The sequence below is a fragment of the Phalacrocorax aristotelis genome, chromosome 2 (assembly GCF_949628215.1).
Source record: "Phalacrocorax aristotelis chromosome 2, bGulAri2.1, whole genome shotgun sequence".
Lineage (NCBI taxonomy): Eukaryota > Metazoa > Chordata > Aves > Suliformes > Phalacrocoracidae > Phalacrocorax > Phalacrocorax aristotelis.
The window spans coordinates 152,580,585-152,605,135 of NC_134277.1; the positions used below are offsets into that span (position 1 = coordinate 152,580,585).

Sequence of the window (24,551 nt, forward strand, 5' to 3'; positions counted from 1 at the left end):
AAATGCATGCTGACTGCATTTATGGGATGGGGAGCCAGCAGAAGACCTTGTTAGGTATGAATTATAAGCCTGTGTCAGGCTGGAGGGTGCACAGCTGGAATGGCTACCTTCCTTGTCCTTCCTTCCTCCCTCTTGGCAGCAGAATAAAATTGCTACTTAATGGCATTTCTGGGGTGGTAAGTAATGTGGTACTTCCGTTTCTAAGATTTCTGCAAATGTCCTGGGTCCATACTATTAATCCTTGGACGTGAGGCTCTTCTCAAACCAGCCTTTCCAGCCTTCTGTATTAAATGTCAGGTCCAATAAGTGGCTGCAACTTTAAAAAACATTAAAGAGCAACTTTTTAATGTCCAAAAGAAGATAGGAAGACCAAGGAATGAGTCAGAAAATCGATCTCTTCCATCAAAGGGGCTTACAGGGGTGATAGGTGGGTATAAGTACCTGGGGAAAGACTGTTGAGAAAAGGACATTAGAGAGGCAGAGGTGGCAGCACATTGTGGAAAAAACCATGTGTTTCTGCCACTTGCCAGCAGCTGTTCAGAAAGGTGTTTAAGATACCATCAGCTCCTTGGCTTACAGGTTCCAGGGAAGTGTTTGCACAGCTGACATGTGGGAGGCAACATGTGGATCTCTGATGACATAAAACCGATTTTTGCATTTATATAATGTACAAATGTGCCTCCCTGCCCCCATGAATCTCAGACAGAGTAAGTGTTCTGCAAGCTGGGAGAAGGGAGGGGAGATCCCAGCTCATCATATAAATATTAGGCTACCCATGGTAAAAAAACAGATGCAGAATTTAAATGCAGCACCCAGCATTTGCTCACTGCCTATTTCTAATCTCTCCTGTGAAGGCAGTGCATGGGCAGAGATCTTAATCACAGCCTGCTTCTGCCGAGAATATGGTAAAACACAGACCGCACCGGTGCAAAATTTCCCATTAGTGCAGAAGAGCATGTCTGAGGGCAGGCTGTAAGAGAGGTGAGGCTGGAGGTCTTCTCTTCTCCTCCAGGGACCATGGCTGTCGACAGAACTATCAAACCAAATAAAGCAGAAATAACAACCCGCAGTCCTTCCTGGTGAAATGAAGATTTCAATAACCTGTGTCACAAGCAGCAATAATAAGCGGTCTCTTCTGTTTTGAACCGTTAGGAGCAAACGTGCCAGGGGTAGAAATAAGTCTTTAGAGTGATTGCTTAGATTAAAGTGGCTTGCGCCAAGCTGGGGTGAGGGAGGTGTACTTTCCTCCCAGGCTGAGGAAGCAGAAAGGCAAACAGTGGTTTGACTGTTTCCAGGCAATTCGGGCTGTTTTAATCACCTTCCTTCTCCCTTTCAGCATGCTCAGGCAAGCGCCTGTGTGCATGTTGGTGTGCGCACCACTGCGCTTGACGCTGAGCCAGCGAGCGGGAGAGCACGCACCCGCCGCCTGACCGAAGAGTGTATCACAGCATCAAACATGGAGGGGAAAAATGAAAAAAAAAGAGAGGGAGGCCCAAACCCCGCAATCTAACATGCTCAGCAAGTTGCTGTTTGGCATGTTAGTGACGCCACCAGCACTAGGAAAGCAGCTTTCTCTCGCAGTGGGTTTATTGAGAAGATTATTAAAAACTTTTCATTTAAAAACATTTGGCAGAGACTTCTGCATAAGTTGGGAGGACATTTTGCCCACATCCGCTTCCAACAGAGCAAGGAGAGTTTAAGGGGGAAAAAAGAAACCCCCACCGATTTTCCTGATGGCTGCCAAAAATGGTCTTGAAAGAGCTTGTCTTGTGAGTGAGAGGGACACCAAGAAGTACTCCTTGGCCCTAGACAGGTAACACAGCTCTGTTTCCTTCGCTGCCATTGCTTTGTCTTTGAGAGCAATACAAGATCACCGATCTGCCGATGGGCTGCTGAAATCAAAGAATGGGGTGTTTCACAGTGCGTACAGGGAACGTCTTCCATTATTTTCAAAACGTTTTGTTTGATTGTTTTCTTTCCAAACTCTCTTATTAAATGCTTGATGCATTTACTAGACAGCAGCCTGATGTGTCTGCATCTGTGATGGATTGAACCAATCTATTGTTGAAGCAAGTGCCTCCTGCTATGTATTTTATAAGCTTAGTAGATTTATTGTAGAATGCAAACCCTCATGGATTATGCTGCAATTTTAGGCTGAATTATAATAGTGCTATTGACACCATGTCTGATTCAAGGCTCCTTCATGCTTGAATGTCTAAATAATCTATTTGGTGTGAAAGAAATGTGATGATCTTAAGGACTTGATCCTGCAAAACTTTATTCATGTGGATAGCCTGTTAGACTTGAAGCTGATGTACCTCTTGTGTGCCAAAGGTCTTGTGAGTAAATGCTTACTTGAGTGAGGAAAGACCCTCTGAAAACATATACTGTAGCTTGGGTTAAAAAATGAGTATAAATGTCTATCACAAAATAGCTTTGCAGTTGAACTTATTTTCGTTCTTTCTCTTGACTCAAACCAGCAAGTATTTTTAAAAGAAAAGAGCTGCTCAGTTACAGCTTAGCACCTCTTGACATTTCCATTATCTCATTGGTTTTCAGGTTATTTATTGCTTGGCTCCCCTAAAACATGTGGGACAGAAACTTGGCATAAACACTGACAGTTCAAATGGAAATCTGTCTCTCCATGTTCTTATACTGGAGTCACTGCCATCATATTTTAGTCATTTGAATGTCTGGGTTATTATTTAAATATTATTACATGGCTCCATAAATATACATGGCACTGTCCAAAATTACTTTTGTGGTAATATTTATATTTTAAAAAGATCCTGTATGATTCTGCAATTCATTTTTGTTACTGAAGAATCTCAGAGGTTTTTTAATAGCTTGCAGTTTTGTGAGTATAACTTCAGTGGTTGAGGTCCTTTGGCTCCTTGCCACCTCTGGACACAAGGACATCTCTGGATGAAACCTTTACATGGTGTGAGAGGGGGTGCCCTGAGACAAGGACAGTTGTTAGGCTGCCTCTTGAGGAAGCCCTTGGCTTCCCTGGATTGCCAGGAACAGGGAATATCGCCAGTGAGAAGAGGGGCAGGATGCACATCAGAGGCAGTAACCCCCAGCAGCTGACCCTCCCATCTAAGAGCTGATTTACCTTCTGGAGGAGTTGATTTCTTTCTGACAATGATTTCTTAGTTTAGGATTTAAGTTAGTTGGGGCAAATTACTGCAACAATTGCAATTGTTGGGCTGATGGCTGCAGACATTCCCAGCAGCTCCAGAGCTTGAGGGCCAGACCCAGGAGAGGTCCTGAGGTGCCCGATTTACAGCAGTGGTAACGCAGCTCCCCAGGAGAAGGAGAACTTGTTGTCCAGGCATGTGGTTTTTGTGCTGCACCTCCTCTTAGCTTTTCTTGCCAAGTGAAGTTTGATTAACTGCATGACCTAATTACTCCATTACAGCAATAACCAGAAATGGGGGCTGAAAGCTGGGGTCTCCCTCTCATTTGGAAGAGCTGGCAGCTCAGGAGTAGCCCTCACCCTGCTCTCCTTTGCAGCCCAGTGACCTGGGGTGCCAGCCCAGGGGCTGGAGCCAGCCAGGCGGTGGGGATGCTGGGCTCAGGCTTGCACAGACTGGCTGAGTGCACAGCTTCAGGTGTCTTAAGCCGATCAGTAGCAATAAGCTCATTTTAGCCTTTGGTATAAATTACCACATTTTTCCGTTCCCTCTGCGTAGGCTTAATGAACAGCTCTAATGCTTTCAACAGAATTTATTATGCACACACATTGCCTATATCTTTGCCATTGCCCAGCCTCTTTCTTTTTAATAAATGCCATTATTGCAACACATAGGGAACAAAATGTTTTTTTATCTTAACCATGTGACTAGGAAGTCTGAATACAGGCCCTGTTCCCTGCACACAAGCTGTGGGACAGAGCATTTTGTACATGCCAAGTCAGTCTATTGTCACTAGCATGTTCGGATGCATTGAGGTCTCCCATGCCAAACTTGAAATGCTTACAAGGGGGTGGGCTTTAACTGAGCTCTCTGGAAATCAGATCAGCTATAGGCTTGTAGGATAATTCGGGTTGGAAGGGTCCTCAGGAGCTCCCTGGTCCAACCTCCTGCAAAAGGAGGTCTGCCAAAAAATCAAACACAATTGCTCAGGGCTATATCTGGTCTAGTCTTGAAAAAAAATCTCTCAGGATGGAGACTGCATGACCTATCTGGGCAATCTGCTTCAATACTGAATTATCCTCACAGTCAATTTTTTTTCCTTATATTCAGTCTGAAGCTCTTTCTTTTCAGTTTATGACCATTGTCCTCATTCTTCCTCCATGCACAGCAATAAAGCACCATCTTCTCAATAACCTTCTCAAAAATATTGTCAGGTTGCTGTTAGGTGCCCCTGGAGCCCCCTCTTCTCGAGGTTGGACAAGGCCAGTTCCCTCAGGGCAAGTGCTCCAGCCCTCGACCACCCTGATGGCCCTCTGCTGAACTTGTGCCAGTTTATTGATCCTTCCTGTGCTGGGGACTCCAAAACTGGACACAGTATTCTAGATGTGCTTACAGAAGTCAGTGTCTGGAAAACTTTAGGGGTGTCTTGTGACTTCTGAAGGGTTTTAACTATGGGCCCTGTGGTTATGTCTCCTTTGTGCTGGCTTGCCAGCTGGCCCCAGGAGCACGTAGTATCTTAGGGGACTCAGCAAAACCCATCCCATTGCTTTTGCCCTTGTGTTAGGTGACATGAGGACCCTGTAGAAAGAACTATGTCCGCCCGGTACTGGCCATATGCCGTGTCCATTATGTCTGCTTCACCTCAGAAAGAAAATTACAATGGAGATAGTAAGAGGTATGAAACAGAAATTAAGTAACTAGGACACCATCTCAGGAAACTGATGGTTCAGGGTATATCAATGATACATAAAATCATGAATGATGTGATGAAGGTAAACAGGGAATGGTCATTCATTATTTCTAACTGTACAAGAACTAATTAAAATATCAGGCAGACAGCTTAAGAGCAACAAAGGATGCATTATCTTTACACAAATCATAACTGAACTGTAGAGCTCAGCACTTTCAAGTCAGCCAGGTTTGAGGAAGAAAGATCTGTAAAGGCCTATTAGAAACGAACACTAGTTGAATAACCTCCCACGCTCCAGATTTGTGCAACTGGGGAGAAGTACTGCTCTGGACATGTTCCTTTCTGGTACTTTGTCCTTACATACTCCCTCATGCTCATGATGGAGTTTGGACATTTGACTACATGCACCTTTGATCTAACTCCATGCAGCTATTGTTACACTGTTATGCAGAAGGAAATTTATTGACAATACATTTACGCATACGTGGCCAAGCCCTCAAAGTGAGACTAAATAAAATAACTATATGACAAATATCCATCTACTAGACATCTAAATGTATGCAAATATATAAATATTTGCCTTTGTTTTGTGCCCGCAATAAGGAAAAAGGACGGTCTGGACAGCCAGGCTATAAACAGGGTCTTAAATGACTTGGAAATATTCAAGATTGGTACATCAGTTGAAATTGGAGTGGTGCCAGCATAAGGGAGGTGACTATGGCTTTGATAAATTTTTCTCTGAAGGCAGTTTCATTATCCTTTCAGGCACCAAAAAATTACTGTTTTCCCTTGTGAAGGAGATGATGTCCTGTGGGAAGTGCAGTGATTCCACATTTTCCTCTTTTGACTGGGGATCTCATAATGGTCTAGGAGGATGGCAATTATTCCCATCAGCCTACAGATCAAGGCACCCAATAGATCAAGTGAAAACAAATAAAAGGAAGCTGTAATCAAAAGCTCTTGCTAATGATTTGTGTGGAATCTGCAATATGTATTAATATTTTCTTCTTCCCCCCTTCAGGGCATGACTCAGTAGGAGCCTTTCTGTGACATTCCCCTGACTATCTTTTTTTACAAAGGAAAGAGAATTTGAAATGGAGAAAAGATTATTTTTTAATCTGGGACCCTGCTTGCAGTATGCTGATGCAGACATCTGATGCTCAAAGGCTACATCTTGCTCTGACACACTCAGAAGGGGTTTATGGTTTGACAGAGCTGATCTCTGCACCTTAAGCTTTTGATTCACACATTTATAAAACTGTCTCTTAGATTCTTTTAATTAGTGGCAGGCTGCTCTTGGAAGAAAAAAATAATGGTTACACACAGGAGCTGGCAGGAGTCTTCCTAACTCATGGGGCCAGACGCTGCTCTGCGAGTTCAAAGGGAGCAGTGAATACTCGCCACCTCTGACAACTGGGCCACTTTTATTTAGGTACCCTTTGGACAGAAAAATGTGACAATTGTGGGTTTACGCTGGCTCTGTTTGCTTTTGCATCTGTTCAATGAGATCTGTGGACAGTGCCTTCGTACCCCTCAGTGATACACTGAGGTTTTGTTAGCTGATGGAGAGACTTAAAGATTAAAAAGGGAGGGGGATCACAAAGCGACCTATTTTGTTAAGAGCAAGGAAAGGATTTGGTGGCTTAGAAATCTGCAGGGGTAATTTTGGCATCCCTGCCCTGACAGGCTGTTGAGCTGATCATGACTCATGTCGTTAAGATGATTTTAACATTCAGTGCCAGCTGATGAAAACTGAGTTAAAGGGAAATTAATTTTACATGTGAACTATAGAAAAGCATTGGAAGTTAACTCCAGAGAGGGATCACAAGAAAGAAAAACTTGCATGCCCTGATCTCCAGGGGACAGTGAGAGAACTACAGTATTTTAATCAGCCATCTGGAAGGAATCAATTTGTGGTACCTTCTGAGTCTAATTCATCAGGAAAATATTGTACATAAGTGACACAGTGCATGAGGAGCCTGATGAATGTAAAGCTAAAGGACTGGAGAAGGTCTGGCTAGCGGGTACCCCAGTTGCCAGGTGGGCAGCCCATTCCCCAGATGGTCCAGCTCCCATTTATTTGTTGTTGTAAGGAAAATAAAGGAAAACACTGACAAAAGGACTAAGAAAACTCCCTGTCTCCAGGCATCAGGCATTATATCTGACCAGTTGCTCTTTCATGCAAGCTCCTCACGTACAGGGGGAACCGGTGAGCAAACAGAGACCGCATGCTAACCTGGCTGGGAAACAGGCTGACTCAGGGAACATGTTGCAATCCTTGGAACATCTCAATAATATTTACAAAACCAAATCCACACTGATTATCTACATTTGCAGGGCTTGACAGCCAAGGTGGGTAAGTGCTTCTCCTTTCACCAGTACCTCTGTGGCGCTGCTGAACACAACGAGGGGCTGAGGCATCTGCAGCTCTGCAGCTGCCTTTGCCTCTTGCCCATCGGTGGGTTGCAGGCTGTGGGGCACCTGGCAGGACCTCAGACCTGCTGAACAGCTGCAGCCCCCTCAGACTGCCCAAAAAGACAGCTGGAAAAAGCTTCTGACTTCAGTGCAATTTTTTGTCTTGACACTAACTGCTTCAAATTGGCAGCCACTGGCATAATTTCTTTCCAGCGAGATTTTAGGCATCTTGACACTTCCATAAACAGTGCAGAAAAGCTACAGAAAGTCGCCAAGATCCATGTACCTCCCTGAGCACAGATCTCCTTCACACAACTGAAGAAACAACTCTTCCTGGTCCCAAAGGAAAGTCCTTAGTCAGAATGAAGAAAAGAGATTGTTGTTACTGGGGGAAGCTGACCTTACATCATGCCCCCAGGCTAATTTGAGACTTGGAAACAGCAGCGGAGTTTGCTGCATTCCCACACAGCCTTGCGGACTATGGCCTGCACATAAAGGCCTCAGATAGCTGTAACACGTGGTTATATGGATGTTATGTGCATCTGGGCAGAATTCACCTTTTGATGCCACAGTGTGCTCCCAAAAGTCTCAGTATGGAGATACTGATATACGGAGTATAAGGAAGTTTTGCCAAGGGTGTATCACATTAGCAGCTGCTGTGGCAACAGATGTTGTATCTGGAGAGACATAATGGTTTTCAGTCGAGTCTCCTGGGATAGGGTTTAGGGGATTTTTTTGACATTTGGGCTCTTCTTAGTTTAGAGGTAAGGAGGAGGGAACATTCTTGCTTGCCAAACCACTTTGGGGCCTCCCCTGGGGGAGTCTCTGGGCTGCTTTAGTGATAGCACCAGATGTCATGGTCATCCAGGGGCTCTCGCAGCTGCAATGCAATGTGCTCGACCCTGGACCTCTCTACCCCCATCCCATATTTCCTATGCAGAAGCCCTGAGAAGGACAACACTGAGGTTTTGTGGCAGAGCAGATTTGGCTGGGGAATCACCTTGTGGTGGAGCAATGTTCAAAGAGCCATTTCTGCTTAACTTATTTCTATGAAATCAGTGGCACAAATGGGTCAGCATACTATGGAGAACTGATTTCTTTGATTTTTTAAAGTGTCTTTTACACTTTTGGGTTAATATTTTCTATTCTTAGGCCCTGCAGGAAGATTGATAGCTTTTGTACATATGTGGAAATTTGAGATAAAATAGTTCTGCATGCAAAGAGAGGAAAGAAATATCTTTAGTCGATTATATTTGAGAAAAAGAAGATTTTTAAAATTTTTTAAAGATAGTCTTCCTGACAAAGCTGTTGGGAATAAAAAAATGATTTTTTTTTTTCTGTAGAATTGTCTCCATGCAATGCTGAATTTGGCTACTATTTGCATGAGGTATGACTTTTTGTAAATTATACGGTGTGCATAAAATACACAGCCTAAGAAAGTCACCCTGTGTTTCATAAACTGCTAAGTTATGTAGGAGAGCCCAAAGAGCCGGGAAACACAGCCAGAACAGTCATTTCATGTGCAGCTTCCTCCCACAGAGCCCTGCTTGTGCGAGCAAGTCTCTTCTATGACCTGCTCCGCTGTTCCCAACACTGCTTTTATCCTTCGAAAGCATTAATTACTTAGTTTCTGGGGCTGCAGGGCTAGACGCCCAAATAACCAGGGTTTTTCTTTTTTAACCTTCTGTTTCTTTTAATCCCGAAGGATGAGCTGGCATCAGAAGAATTTCAATGAAGAGAGACAGCAGCAGGAAGCAGAAGATACTGAAGCTAATCCAGCGCATCACTGTCACAGCTACTCACAGGCCTATGAGAACAGAAAAAGGGAGCAGCATCAAGCCAGGAGGAAGCTCTGTGTAGCATCAGTGATTTGCATCTTCTTCATGATTGCTGAGATTACAGGGGAGTATGTTTGCACAAAGAGAGCTCAGTTTGGTACCCAGCACAGCCAAATTCATGCCCTTTTGCACCTACTCTGAGTGCAGTGACCCATGATGCACAGAGGTGAAACCACCTGCAATAAAATAACTCTGCTTTCTCCCCAATCTTTAAAGAATTGTGGGGATTTTTTAAAGTGAAATTACCAAAACATTCTCATATATTCATTTAAGGATTGCATCTGGGTAGGAATACAAGGATCAGTTAATGGTATAAACTGTTCTCACAGGTCCTGAAGCTCAGCCAAAGGTGGCTAGCATGTCTTAGCATCATGTCACAAAAGGTTTCTAATAAATTGGGTTACATTTTTTTGAAAAGATTAAAAGATTCTACACGTTCATCCAGACCAATGAGACCTCAGCACTGATGAAGGCTGCTAGCAGCACGCTGGTACTAAATGCAACAGTCTACAAGATCCAGGGAAATCCAGGGCCAGATTCACCATCTGCTTTTCTTCAGTTAAGTCACTGTATTTATACCAGGTCACGTTTATCTTTTAAATTGGCCTGCTGGTGTGTCTCTGGATCAATGGAAGATTATTCCCGTGTCTAATTAGCCTTCACTTCTGGACCCATCCTCCAATATCCGATATAAGTTTTTGGCTCACTCATAGAGCTTTAGATTTCATTTTGTCCCACCAATTTGCTCTCTGCATGGCTTCTGTGATATTTATACCCACCTGACAGTTCCTGGCTCTTTAATTTCCCCTTCTCTGCAGTGAGGCGAGGTAAGGTAAGGCATGAGGAACCCCACAGGCTTTTGCCATATGTGCCCCAGGGGATGTAACAAAAATCAGCCTCTGAAAGCCATGTTTTCCCTGCTTCAGCATCTTTGGAGCCCCATGAAAATGAAATAGAGAGGCTTTGTCTTCCCCACAGGTGAGCAGTGGAGGCAATGAAAGAGCCGCTGCATTTCTGCCTTCTCTCCTGGCTGCCAAACCCAGCAGGGGCTTCTCCAGCTCTTCTATCCCACACGCTTCATCTGCATGAAGCCCTGTTGTTTGTAGGTCACGTGCATTTCCCCATGAAAACCTGTGCATACCACTAATCTCCATGCAGTAATTTCCAGTGCCAGAAGTAATGCATTATTAACAAAACCATATAATCAGTAGGCTTAAGTCTGGTGAATGTGGCAATGCTAGAGGATAATTGGAAGGACAGATGATATGTTAACTAAATGTTTCATTTTGCTTAATGAATCATACAGCTTTTTTGCAGTGACAGCTTAAGTAACAGGCTTGAAGACCATTTTGCTTCAGACCATTAAACTTTGACAAACCAGTTATTAAGTGCAGTTACAGACAGCAGTCTATGGAGATTTCTGTAATTATGCACCATACATTTAGTTTTTTTAATCGTTAGGCTAGACAGCCTGTGCCTGATGATTGACCATTGAGTGACTGACAGTTTTTACTGCTTTGTGGTATACAAAGCCTTAAACATCCATTGTGGGTAATAGTAAGTCCCCTTGTAAAGGCCACTTGTTGGGAGTATGGATACAAAGCAATAAAAGCCATTAACTATTACACAGGCTTTACTCTTGAAAATAAATAACACGTTCTCCTTCCTTCTCCCCTTAAGGGCAAACAGCTTCCATGGGCATTATTATGCTAAACAGAAGAAACAAAGCTGCATCACTCTCAAAGAGGTTTAAAAGTTGTGCTTCTTTGAATCCCCAGATCTTTCCCATGATAATTTTGCTCAAACCATCTGTGCTGGCCCTTACTGCTCTCCCAAAAGGGGCACTGTTGGCTGAGCCTGATACACCAACTGTCTCCAAAAGGCAATCATCATCATCTTCTCTTCCAGTGCACATCCATCACCATCTCTATAGATTTGGAGATATCAGGGCTATGTACAGCCCTGATATAAAAGTGCTTTCCAAGGAGTTTTACTGGTTAAGGACCAAATGTGGATTTCAAAGTGCTTTATTTCCATTTGGGGACCAGAAAGACAGACAAACCCAACATGTGTCATCATGTCAAAAAAGAATATAAAGACTTGATCATGTTGATAAGCAGACTGAGATCCCAGAAACTCACCCAAGGTATTAATTATGCCAGCAATACATGAAATAATAATCTGCCAACAGTTTTCAAAGGTGGCAGGCTAGAAGCAAGCTTTTGTAATGCTGTGCCACAGAATGTGCAAATACAGGATCTCAAATGTAACAGGGTTTTGCAGGCAGCTTGTGTTCTATGTATTTGTTTGCTGCAAGATAGTTTGATGCCTTGGTTATTAACATCTGTGACTGCCAGACAAGCCTGCTTCCCTCTGCTATGCAAAATTGCTTCCCACTTGAGAAAGGGCTATGCTGCAAACAGTGAAAGTCCAGGAGCTGTGTCATGACCAAAAAAGCATATGTGCATTTACACCTGCTTATGATCTGGGAAATCCCCATTCTGTTGAATTTTTCATTTTATGGCAAGGAATAAGATGTCCCCAAATTCTGCAGTCATGCCTGCTCTCTTTTGGGAAGTAACTTTCAGGCAGCTGTAAATGGGATGTATAGGGAGGCAAAGCAAAACCAAAAACCCTATATGTGCAATATGCATTCTCCTGTGGTGACAAACTATACAGTATTAGGTATTCTAATCTAAAATCTGTGTAAGGAAGGAAATTAAACAGACAGTCCATCCTGCTGGCACGAAGACTTTCCAACTAAAAGGAAACAGAAGTTGTGTCTACATGTCCCTTTGGCAGTGGTGTCTTGCCAAAAGTTTGAATGAGGCATTTTGTGATGTTTTTCAGGATTCATTGATTCTCATATGGGTTGTGGTCTGGAGAAGCAGGTGAGCTGAAATTAATTAAATGACTGGAGAAGGATGGTAATATATTGCCAAACCCAGAAACTAGATGATTTGGCTCTATTATTTCACATTTCCATTTTTCTACGTTTCCGCTCTGATGAAAAGATTCCCCTGCTATAACAAGTTGGCAGGGCAGTTCCCTGCCTGTGATCCTTGTCTTCTCCTGCAGCCACTGGCAGCTGGGGTAGTTTAGAGCAATCTTTTAGTTTCTTTGGATTTGCCTTTAGCCCTGCGACATGGTTAGAAGAATTTGGCAAAATAATGATAATTGACGTACTGGATTAAAAAAATGTAGTTTCAGATAGCATAAAATGGCTTGGTTTGGTTTTTTTTTTGGTCAGAATTCACATGAAACCAAAACCCCCCCAAAATAAAATGACATTCAGCCACATTTTCCCAGTTCTAGCAGCAAAACCAACTCATGATTTACAGATGCAAAATGATAGATTAGTCCTGCAAACAGAACATTTTTCTCTGTGCCCTCACCAAAATGGCTGGTTGTTTATCACAGCTCTTCTACTGGGACCTTTCCTTTTACTCCTGTTTTAGTGTTGTTTGTGACAAATAAAAGTTGGGCATCCAGCCATCCAAAACACAGGAAGAACGTGCATATTTTCCTATAACAAATAGGAAATTAATCCCATAAGCTAAGAGACTGAGTACTTGTGTGTACATAAAAATATTAGCAATCCGTGAAGAGATAGTGGGAGGGTACTGGAAATGTGATCCCTAATACTGCTTTTCACCAAGAAATCTGATATTAAAATAGTTACAGTAAAAGACTCCAATAGTAGAATAATCACAGCACTAATGTATCACAGCTCTTATTGTCCTTAGAACTCTCTCGCTCTCTCCGACAAAGAAATTTAACTTATTTTCTATTAATTCATACCTTTCACTGCATGAATGAGGTACAAATCAAACTAACTTTGAAGAGTTTTGAGTCATGTGAATGAATACTGAAAATTGAATGTTCCCTTTGATTCACAGCAAAACAGGTCTCGAGTTTGATCTGGTCAACTCAAACTTCTGACCAGAGCCATGATACGGACACGTGTTTCACACAGGTGGGCAGATCGCTGGGAGCCTGGCGGTGATCACGGACGCAGCACACATCCTGGTGGACCTGACAAGCTTCCTGATCAGTCTCTTCTCACTGTGGCTTGCCTCCAAACCTCCCACCAAGCAGCTAACTTTTGGGTGGCACCGAGCAGGTAGCAAACATGTCACGGTATGAACATGTGGAACAGGAAAGGGAAGTCATCATAGCTTGGGACTGGAAAACATGCCCATACCCAACATAGAACTGAAGATATTTAAATATAGTGCACTAATGGTCTCAAAGCCCCAGGACACATGACAAACAGAGCAAGCCAGTGAGCTTCAAAGAAGTAAAAAGCAGAGTCATCTCTTATCTACAAACATGTCTTGCAGTTCATTATTGAACATAGTTCTGGGCTGGTGCTAGCTTTGGCTGAGCTAACAGCAACTTCCTTCAGTGACTTAAGTGTGAGGAGGACTGAGTCCTCAATCTACCAGCAAATACAAGTTTCTATAAAAGCAGCAATATCCATAAAAATTAGGATCTACTCCATTTATAGAACGATAAAGCAAATAAGTTAATTATTTTAAAGATACAATGTTATATTTGTAGAAAAGTGAGGTCCTTTAACATTTATAATTTTCTAAATCCTCTCCCTGCATATATCTTTATCACTACTGGTTTTTGTCAGATGGAAGCACTGGTAGATTTTGAAAGTTCCCTGTCCTCAACCAAAATCAATATATTTACAGATAACCCCTAATACCAGAAGCCTTACAATCAAACACAAGTGCTTTTACAAAAGACAAGAGATCAGCAAAATATTAACTATGAGATTTTTTTTTTCTGGCGGTATGATTCTATTCAAGATTTAAACACCTAAATATCAATGTCTACACATAAGTTAGCACATATAAGCACAGGGTCCAAGTTTCTGATTCGTTCACCAGAAATCTAGGCTCTGTTCAGCTGTCTAGACATAGACGTCTATTGCTACATGCCTAGGGTGTTGGAGGCTTATGCATGGGAACAGCAGGTGTGGCACAAGACCCACAGGAGACTGTACAGGATGCCAAGCACAAGACCAGGGCATTTCAAATGTGACCAGACACTCGTAGTATAAGAAACTAGGATGAGTTCTTAGTCAGTCAATGGGTCAGGGCGCTGTGTGAATCACCATTAATTTGATGTCCATTGCCCATAATGGGAGCTTAGACATCTAGCTCACACCTACATGGAGACATTTTAATGTAATGACAACGCTGTGATTGGTCTTAGCCAGCACGGGTTCACGAAGGGAAAGTCCTGTCTAACAACCTTGATTTCCTTCTATGACAAGGTGACCCACCTAGCTGATCATGGAAAGCCAGTTGATGTGATCTTTCTGGATTTCAGTAAAGTTTTTGATATTGTCTCTCACATTATCCTCTTGGACAAAACATCCAGCATACAGCTGGATAAACACAAAATGCAGTGGGTGAGCAATTGGCTGATGGGTCGGGCTCAAAGGGTCATAGTAAATGGGGTTACACTGGGCTGGTGGCCAGTCACTAGCAGGGTTCTGCAGGGATCCATCTTGGGGCCAGTACTCTTTAATCTCTTTGTAAATTACTTGGATGCAGGACTGGAAGGAATACTAATTAAGTTTGCTGACAACACAAAATTGGGAGGAGCTGTTGAGACTCTCAAGGGCAGAGAGGTCCTGCAGCAAGATCTGGACAGACTGGAGAGCTGGGCAATCACCAAATGTATGAAGTTTAACAAGGGCAAGTGCCGGATTTTGCACCTGGGGCACGGCAACCCTGGATGTGCACACAGACTGGGGAAGGAGAGGCTGGAGAGCAGCTCTGCAGAGAGGGACCTGGGGGTTCAGGTCGGTGGCAAGTTGAACATGAGCCAACAGCGTGCCCTGGCAGCCAAGAGGGCCAACCGTGCCCTGGGGTGCATCAGGCCCTGTGCTGCAGCCGGGCGAGGGAGGGGATTGTCCGCTCTGCTCTGCGCCGGTGCGGCCTCACCTCGAGTGCTGTGGGCAGTTTGGGGCGCCACAGTGCATTAGGGATATAAAGCTACTAGGGAGTGTCCAGAGGAGGGCCATGAAGTTGGTGAAGGGTTTAGAGGGGAAGCCATAGGAGGAGCAGCTAAAGTCACTTGGTTTGTTCAGCCTGGAGAAGAGGAGGCTGAGGGCAGACCTCATCGCCGTCTGCAGCTTCCTCCCAAGGGGGGGAGGAGGGGCAGGCGCTGATCTCTTCTCTCTGGTGACCGATTACAGGACCCGAGGCAATGGCAGGAAGGTGTGCCTGGGGAGGGTTAGGTTACATCTTAGGAAAAGGTTCTTCACCCAGAGGGTGGTGGAGCCCTGGAACAGGCTCCTCAGGGAGGCAGACATGGCACCAAGCCTGATGATATTCAGCAAGCACTTGGACAACGCCCTCAGAGATATTTTGTAAATTTTGGGGTTGTCCTGTGCAGGGACAGGGGTTGGACTTGATGATCCTTGTGGGTCCCTTCCGACTCAGGACATTCTATGATTCTGTGATTTGCCTCGGTCTGGAGAAGAATCCTATTCTGGTTGTTTTAGGGCTCAATTTATTTTTGCTCATATGTAAGGGATTGGTGCTATTTGAAAAGTCCTAATGTTTTCTACAAAATCTTCAACTGCCACTCTAGAAGGCTATGGGTCATCTACATATCTTGTGTCAAGTCATTCATGGAGGTGTCAGTGTATCTCAAATGGCTCTAGATGCCCATTCATGTGAACTGAGGACTCAGATGATAAATGCTTCAGGAATGTTCAATATGAAGGTCCAGAAGCAGCTTCTGACTCAGGATGTCTGCAGGCCAAGGATGCCTGTAGCCGCAGAACGTACCAGAAAAGACATATGCCATACTTATCGTGTCTTTACACTGCTCCCTAAGTATATTCTACCAACTCTGCTGGAAACAGGCTGCTGGATGAGGGGGAGGTTTCATATGACTGAAGCGTGGCTGGCATTATGTTGCTGACACACAGCTGAATTTTTCAGCCTTAGCAAACTGCTACTTACCATCAGTCGATCCATAATTACTTTTTGTGTTTATGTTCTCTTAGCCTGGGAATAAAGGAAAGTGAAAGAGAGACTTCTCTCTTGCTGTCAAGATGGTAGGCAGGTTCAGCCACCTCATGTAACTTCACCCTCAGTCTGTGTTAGATTTCTTAGGTTTTTGTCATTGCAATGCAGAACTTCAAAACCAATTTTTTTATTGCCCTTTTATCCTGATAGCAGAGAGAGCCCTGTATCAAATGTCACTGTCTATGTAATTGCATTCCATGATAGTTATTCTGTTTCTTGCTTATTTTCCCAGGTATATTTCCAGTTTAATGTGCAGGGGGGTGCCTTAATAGAGTAGCTGTGGGCAGTCAGGTGGGTGGCAGAGTCACTGTGTGCTGACTACCAAAGTCTTGCAGGTGCAGCCCTCCATGACACTGGAAGATGATTTTTTCGCTGCTTTTCTGAGTTTGATCGATAGGGTTTGTCATGCAAAGACTGCGTATGACAGGGCTTAGCAGGAGCCATCTGAATGCCTCCTGTTTTCCAAGCCAGAACCAGGCAGCAGAATCAGTCAAGACAGCAGTTCAGCACAATCCTCTGGGTGTGCAGCTGCTTTCAGCAACATGGCTAGAAGCATAATATTGAAGGAGACTGATAGAATGAGCCAACGTATTTCCAGGTAGCAGAGCTGTCTTCAACCTCAGTTTCTTTATCTCTGGTATGATTCAGAGTTTCCCAAACAATCCTATGCTATTGTTTGCTGTGCTCTGTTAGTGCTAGTAGTTCTGAAGAAATGTAACTGAGAACATCTCCAGTAAAACATTTCATATTACTGAACTGGTCTGTAAGCTTAGCTAAAGTCTTGCTAAGATACTACCTACATATGTAGGTAAAGATGACCTCTGACTTTTTCAGCTGTGGAGTGTATGCACACATGCACACAGACATTCATACAGGTGTTTGCAAAAGCTGTAGGCTCCTTTCATGGCAATGATAGCATAGCCATCAACACCTTCAACTGGGCCAGGTTTGCTGGGTTTCAACCTGTAACTTGCAGAAAATATACACACCAGGTTAATCAGAAGATATAAACACCATGCTTTATATCAGCTCCTCTCTATCTGCTTTTAAGCAAAACTAGATTCCCCTGTCAGTGCGCTTTCATTCATTATTTGTCAGTTTTAGATTAAATAGTTATTTTGATAAGCATCTGGAGCCTGGGCTGCTGCAAAATGTGTGCCCCTTATATAAATATAGTCAAAGTCATAAGCTGAGTTTCAGCTGCTTTCATGAACTGACAGTGGAGGTCTGTGCAAGTGCTTTGTTCTTTCTGGCTATCTACTGACTTTCACTGTACTGTGAACTTTCATTTTCCTTGGTATTGTCTCAGCTGTGCTCATAAAGTGCCACATTTACCCATTCAAGTCACATGGCAATTACAAGTCCCACATCCTATTAAAAACATGCTGCATGTCCATGCGAACATCCCCGGACCTCACCTATGGCAGTGCAATAAAAGGTGGCCCTGGGGACTGGATTTATGTGAGCCCAACTCAGAGCCAATAGAGACAAAATTAAATTTTGCTGCCCCAGGGAAAAAATAAGTTCTTTTGTCCTCATCACTGCTGGTGGCGCAAAAATGATTTTGTGGCATTGGCAGGATGAGTCCCAGGAGAGGAGAGCTTTTGCTGGCAGGACCTCGTCAGGGGCTGTCACTACCTTTCTGAAGTGTGAAGTGACAAGAGGTTTGCAGAAACAAGGGAGACTATTGGAGGGTGATTATGCCTGCCATTGGGATCGAGTGAGCCATGACTCTCTCCTTCCCTCCAAACCCTGATCTCGTGACCAAAATAACCTTGTTGGGGGAGGAGAGCTGGTTCCTGGCACCTTCAAATCATACTGGCAGGGCCAGGCAACTACGTAAGGTGTAAAAAAATCACTTTATTATCCTCATGGTGGGTTGACCCTGGCTGGGCGCCAGGTGCCCACCAAAGCTGCTCCATCACTCCCCCTCCTCAGCTGGACAGGGGAGACAAAATACAATGAAAAGCTCGTGGGTCAAGATAAGGACAGGGAGAGATCACTCAGCAGTTCCACCTCAGGCAAAACAGACTTGACTTGGGGAAATTAGCATAATCTATTAACAATCAAATCAGAGTACAGTATTGAGAAACAAAACCAAGTCTTAAAACACCTTTCCCCCACCTCTCCCTTCTTCGCAGGAATTATCTTCATTCCCAATTTCCCTACCTCCTTCCCTGCCAGCAGTACAGGGGGACAGGGAATGGGGGTTGCAGTCAATTCCACCCACTCTTCCCCTACTCCAGCATGGATCCCTCCCACAGCAGACAGTCCTCCACAAAATTCTCCAACATTAGTCCTTCCCATGGGCTGCAGCTCTTCACAAACTGATCCAGCATGGGTCCCTTCCATGGGGTGCAGTCCTTCAGGGACAGACTGCTCCAGCGCGAGTCCCCCATGGGTCACAAGTCCTGCCAGCAAACCTGCTCCAGCGTGGGCTCCTCTATCCACGGGGCCACAGGTCCTGCCAGGAGCCTGCTCCTGCATGGGCTTCCCACAGAGTCACAGCCTCCTTCAGGCACATCCCCCTGCTCCGGCATAGGGTCCTCCGTGGGCTGCAGGTGGATTTCTGCTCCACTGTTAACCCCCATGGGCCGCTGGGGGACAGCCTGCCTCACCATGGTCTTCACTGCGGGCTACAGGGGAATCTCTGCTCTGGCACCTGGAGCACCTCCTCCCCCTCCTTCACTGACCTTGGTGCCTGCAGGGCTGTTCCTCTCACATAGTCTCACTCCTCTCTCTGGCTGCAACTGCTATTGCACAGCAACATTTTCCCCCCTTCTTAAATACATTATCCCAGAGGCGCTACCACTACGTGCACAGGGCTGCCCTGGGCAGCCACTGGGTTTGCCCTGATCAGGAAGGGTTTGGCCCATTCTTTGTGAGCATCAAGGCTGACAACACACAAGAGCTAACTCTGCTGGCTATAAAGTTCACAAACCTGGAACCATTGCCAGCAATCCCCTAAAATTTCTTGTGTTTCTGTTATGACTGTTGTTAAAATCAGATTTTTTTAATTCTTAGAAATTCTGGGAGCTTTGATGTCTATGATAATCATTTGGATGATGACTGGTGTGTTGACATATTTGGCTAGCATGAGGCTGCTGCACCCTGATTATGATATTGATGCTACAGTGATGCTTATTACTTCTGCTTGTGCTGTGCTCGCCAACATCATGTAAGTTACTTTGTTTTCCTCTCCATATAACTTTTGAACCTTGAACCTGCTCCTGTATTTCAATAAAAAAGGATAGAGAGGTATTGGCCTCAAAAATATGATGTGTTTATGAATGTCATGAGAATATGGAAAAGGGTAGAGAAGAGAGATCCTGCTTCTCATCAAAGGCTGCAGTTGGTCTCCTTTCTGTTAGCTGCCACAATGGGAAAGGAAATTATAAATGCGCAAACTCCAGGAAAAGATTAATCTCCATCTCACTTTTTATTAAATGTCAGAGCATTCAAGCGCTCTACAGAAAATGAGGCCTCATTAATTGACCTGCTCACAGACTTTGTTGTTTGTATAAAAAACACTGACTCACCTAGGAATTGTCTGCTTAGCCACACTGCGTTTTTATCTAATATGTGTGATTTTACTGTTCAGTTCAGAAGTGAGAGGACTGATGATGTACGTGACATCACTGCTTTCAGAGATGCAATAACCATGCTGATATTTGCAGCTTCACATCTCTTGCAGACTAAGCTTGATTCTGCATCAGACTGGTCACGGGCACAGCCATGGGGCACAAGCCAGGGAACATGTGTCAGCCCCTCCAGAAAAGGCAGCTCTGAGCAATGCCAGTCTGCGGGCAGCCTTTGTTCATGCCATCGGAGACCTATTCCAGAGTATTAGTGTGTTAATTAGTGCACTTATCATCTTCTTTAAGGTTAGTTTTATTAGTTCACTTGCCTTCCTTGCAATTAAGGATAACAGTTATTTCCATAGCATTGTGACACTAGCTACTATGTAACTATATTTTCTGTCTTAATGATATACGTTGTAATTTAGTCAAAGTCAATTATACTTATTCATGGGATTTGAAATGACTTTGAGAGAGTAACACTTGCTTGTTGGTGTTTCAACTGCAAGGAGGATACTTTGGTGTCTCTCCCTTTCTTCACTGTAGAGCCTTCATTCCCCGTGCTGAGGCTTCCTATCTGGGAAAGGAGTTCAGCACTCACTCTGCACTAAATGGATGGAATATATTATTCTTTGAGATGAACTAATTAAAAACGGCAATAACCAACAATAATGAAATTAACAAAGTGATGTGTTCGTGTTTTTCTAGCCAGAATACAAAATAGCTGACCCAATCTGCACCTTTGTGTTTTCCATCTTTGTTTTGGCAACTACCATCACCATTTTAAGGGATATTTTGATTGTGTTAATGGAAGGTAGGACCTGATTCCAGAATCAATGCAGTTATATTTTGGCTTTTTTCTATCTCTTTCTCCATAATGCTTATACTCGCTGACAAAAGTATAATAGCATACTTCTGTATCAGTTTCCAATATTCTCATAATTCTGATCATACTTTAAACCTAATTACAATTTTAATCAAAATTGTTTTCTACCACTGCGCTAGAATATTTATACATATGCCAGTTTTCGTAAAAATCTGTGTACTGGTGTTTTGCTAATGAACTCCCAATATGTTCCTAAATCTGAGTTACTTTTTTTTTGCTGTATGTGTTACATCGCTTTTTATCACCCCTTTGGCATATGAGATGTCTAATCACTTTGTTCATTGTGCAATTCCTTTACCCATGCGAAATACAAATCTTTGCCAAAAAAACCCAAACAAACAACAAAAAAAACCCACATAAAGAAAAGAACAATACTGTGCTTTGAACTGTGACTGTGAAATAGGCTGAGTGCAAGAGGCAGAAGTTTAAAAGATTTTAAGTTACACCAGTCCAGAAAAGCAAGCCGTTGGAGCTTTCCATTAGCATTCAGGTGCAAGGGAATAGACAATTCTCAGCAAGAACTAGGCTTAGCAATATTTAACCCTGTCAGCCATGGGCCTGAACATTTGATTTGCAATGCCAACTCAGTTGAGCAGTCCTAGATGCATGTTTTTGCCTTCCTTACACAGAACAATATAATGCAACTGCTTTCTCAGCTATGAAGAGATAAAGGTTAAAGGGAAAAGTAGCTCTAACAGTGTAGGTTTTGAATGGATGCGAGTTACTCAGTGTGACTGTCTGCATGGCTATTTACTTGTCTCTTTCACTTTGCACCTAGTTCTGTTTCAAGAAAGATTTCTAATATGGTTTTACACAAAGGCTTCATTCTAGGGTTGATTTGCTTTCATTATGAGAGAGATATATTTGTGTAGAAGTGTACATAGACAGAGTGCAGTAACTGGCTGTATCTTGGCTGCCAAAAAATCAGATGATCTCTTGATTACTGAAAAAAAATATCAAACTACCAGGAAGGCCTGGCAGCCCCTGACACTCAGGGGTCTCTTTCTCAGAGCAGTGATTCCCAGATGCCATAAGCAGTGCTAACATACCAAAATTGGCAATGCTCTGTTCCCCTCTGCAGCCAGTCCTTTTACACTGTCTGGGAGAGACCTCTGGGGAGGTCTCTGAAGCCACCCTCCTACCTTTTAAGTAGCATATTCTGCCCAGAATTTTTTAAACAGAAATTGGACGTTGAAGCTGCTATTGGAAGTGGCTCTTACCCCATGCATCCAGTCTGTCCTCGGGTGTCAGCCCCTGCAACTGACTGGGTCATACAGGCACTGACTGTCCATGGTATTCTCTAAAGAGCATGGGCATGTCAGCATCATATTCTACCAAGTCGGTACTCCATATAGCATATCATTCTTGTAATAAATGGATAGGACAAAGCATGTAACACTGAGGTCATTAATGATTACAAATAATTATCAATTATGGTATGAAAGACAAAATTAACCAATACTGTGCTTATCATTATTTTACTTCATAACTAGTGGCATTAAAAATATTTTTCAGTTTACTGATCCAAGTGAAGCATGATGAGCATAGCTTTTTACGTGGGCGTAGAGGTCCATTTCCAAACTCCCAGGTCTCACTCCAGGGAAGATCTGTAGTTAAATTCCTTGGTCAAATTTGAATTTAGATTAAACTCTGAATTTCATGATGCAACTCATCCTATCACAATTGTCTTCTCTCTGAATGAGGGTCATCACCACCATCATCTTTTGTAAGAAGGCTCATCTAAGAAAACAGTCACCGATCTGCTCAATAACTAGACCTGGGATCTAATCTCATCTAAGATTCCTGAGTCAAACCATTTTATACTCTGTTTGTCTTTCCTTCTCTGCTAAACAGATGCTTCTCTGTTATATAAATGTATTGAGGACAGAATCCCTCAGAGGCACTCAGGTGATGTCATAAAATCTGCACTCACAAAAGATGCTGGTGAAAAACTAGAACACGATCTGGCTAAACAGCTCACTTCCCTATGTAAACTGGACCCTCAGAGTATACCCTAAGATATGCATGAGTCTCATTCTTCCATGGAGAAGTACAAAATAAGGGATAGGGTTAAATTTCATAGTGAACTCTGAACTAGACAGGCTTTCCAAAGTGTTGAACATTTGAATAAAAATTATATATCTAACTAAATAAAGGTTCATGATGCATTTTCCTCTAATGATCATCATTCTTATCTCATAAAAATTTTTTCCACCTATTTCTCCTTTTCAGGAACATCAAAAGGATTTGCTTATGATGCAGTGAAAGCAAGAATTTTAGCAGTTGAGAAAGTGGAGTCTGTTCACAATCTTCATCTTTGGTCTCTGACAATGAATCAAACTATTCTATCTGCTCATGTTGCCACAGGTCAGTAAATTTCTGTAAACAGGGAGTAAGTATTCAGCTGCTGCCTAGTAAAGGTCAGCCTCTCCTGATTGGGATACAATTGACTGTATATCTGTTGCTTGTTAAAACAAATGTCATAATTTTGTTGGAAAAATAACAACAACAAAAAGCTCTCAAATCCTCCTCCTGGAAATCTTGCCAAGACAACAGGGACCTCTACTTATCCCAAAACTTGAAAACTGCAAAGGTTGTGGGGCAAGGAAGTAAACTACAAGATATTTTAAATAACTTAGAAGAGTTAGACCCAGGCTGGATTTTTCTCACAATATCAAATAGATTTTGGAGTAGATTTGTCAAGCCTGAAAACTGTTGATCCCCGTAAGAAAAACTTACAGGGCAAATCTGCATTCCTGATGCATCTCTAGCTGTAAAACAACCTTTAAACCATAGCTTGAAGCATAGAGGTAACTCTAGGGGAATAGCTAATCTTTAAAAATAATTTTTAAAAATGTAGTCCTTATCCCTGTTGACAAATTGTCCACTACCCAGATATATTTTTTTGTTTATCTGTTTGCTTTGTACATGTTAATATTTAAGAAAAAAATTCCACCTGTGTTTGGCCAAGAACAGGTTCAGAGGCAAAGTCCTCCATGGAGTCCTCACTTCTCAGAAAGAGTGGGTCTATCAGCTACCCGAATCACTTGGCACTGCTGCTGCTCCCTGACTGGATGAATGAATCTTTATTAAGTATTCCTGCTTTCCTCCAGTCTTCTGCCAGACTGAATTTCTTTGGTGATTACTCTTAGCTCAGCTCTGGCCAAAATTGCATATTCTGACCATGTTTGAATGAACAAACTTTTGCTGACATGCAGGTTCCTGAAAGGAGGATAAAAAGGACAAGAAACACTTCTCAAAACAAACTTCTTATTAGGAGTTTGTGAAAAGTTTCTATCAGTAAACCCTTACTCTCTTTCAAGTATTATGTGCACTTTGATTATTTTCTGCTTGCTTTCTATAGCAGACACAGCAGACAGCCAGAAGATTTTGAGAGCTATTACTCAGGCCCTGTTTGAGCACTACAGCTTCCACACCATCACCATTCAGATTGAATCAGGAGAGGATCAGAAACGAGACTGCATCTTCTGTCAAGAGCCCAGGGATTAAAGGGGGCAGTACGCTATGCAAAATAACGATCACCCCTCTTACAGGTCAATGGAGATTATATATTCTGGTTGTATGTAACTGATTAACAACAAATGGTAATTAACTAAATTAAAAAGCCCTGCCACTGTGAGCAATGCATGGACCTTTACTTTTTGGTACCATCTACCAGGAGAGAACACGTATTAGGTCCACTCATCAGCTAGATTACCTGTCCATCAGTGGTTACTTTCAATTACAAGAGAAAGTATCTAAATTATTCCTTACTAGAGCAGCAGATTGGCACTGAAACAACATTTAAGAGTGTTTGTAATCACAGGTAACAAAAACCTAATCAACCTTCAAATTACCAGCAGATCAATTATCACAAGATGTAATGAAATATAAGTATGGTGTTAGCAAAGCTCAACACTTACTCAAGATAAAAGAAAAAATTTAA

The 24,551-nt window shown here is 43.0% G+C and overlaps 1 protein-coding gene across 1 annotated transcript; it reads left to right on the forward strand.

Moving 5' to 3' along the window:
• Nucleotides 1-1,733: 1,733 nt before the first annotated feature.
• On the forward strand, nucleotides 1,734-24,233 carry SLC30A8 (solute carrier family 30 member 8). Its single transcript, XM_075086184.1, has 8 exons — nucleotides 1,734-1,813; nucleotides 8,948-9,152; nucleotides 13,065-13,203; nucleotides 19,166-19,319; nucleotides 19,836-20,025; nucleotides 20,428-20,533; nucleotides 22,838-22,972; nucleotides 23,970-24,233. The coding sequence occupies exons 1-8, from the start codon at nucleotides 1,734-1,736 to the stop codon at nucleotides 24,113-24,115; spliced, it is 1,155 nt and encodes a 384-aa protein (XP_074942285.1). The 3' UTR covers nucleotides 24,116-24,233.
• Nucleotides 24,234-24,551: the final 318 nt, after the last annotated feature.

Bases quoted from the DNA above. Each gene is read 5' to 3' on its own strand.
- SLC30A8 (XM_075086184.1), top strand. From the start codon at position 1,734: ATGGCTGCCAAAAATGGTCTTGAAAGAGCTTGTCTTGTGAGTGAGAGG. The intron at 19,320-19,835 runs GTAAGTTACTTT...CATCTCTTGCAG, and splicing joins GCTGTGCTCGCCAACATCAT to ACTAAGCTTGATTCTGCATC. The intron at 20,026-20,427 runs GTTAGTTTTATT...GTGTTTTTCTAG, and splicing joins CACTTATCATCTTCTTTAAG to CCAGAATACAAAATAGCTGA.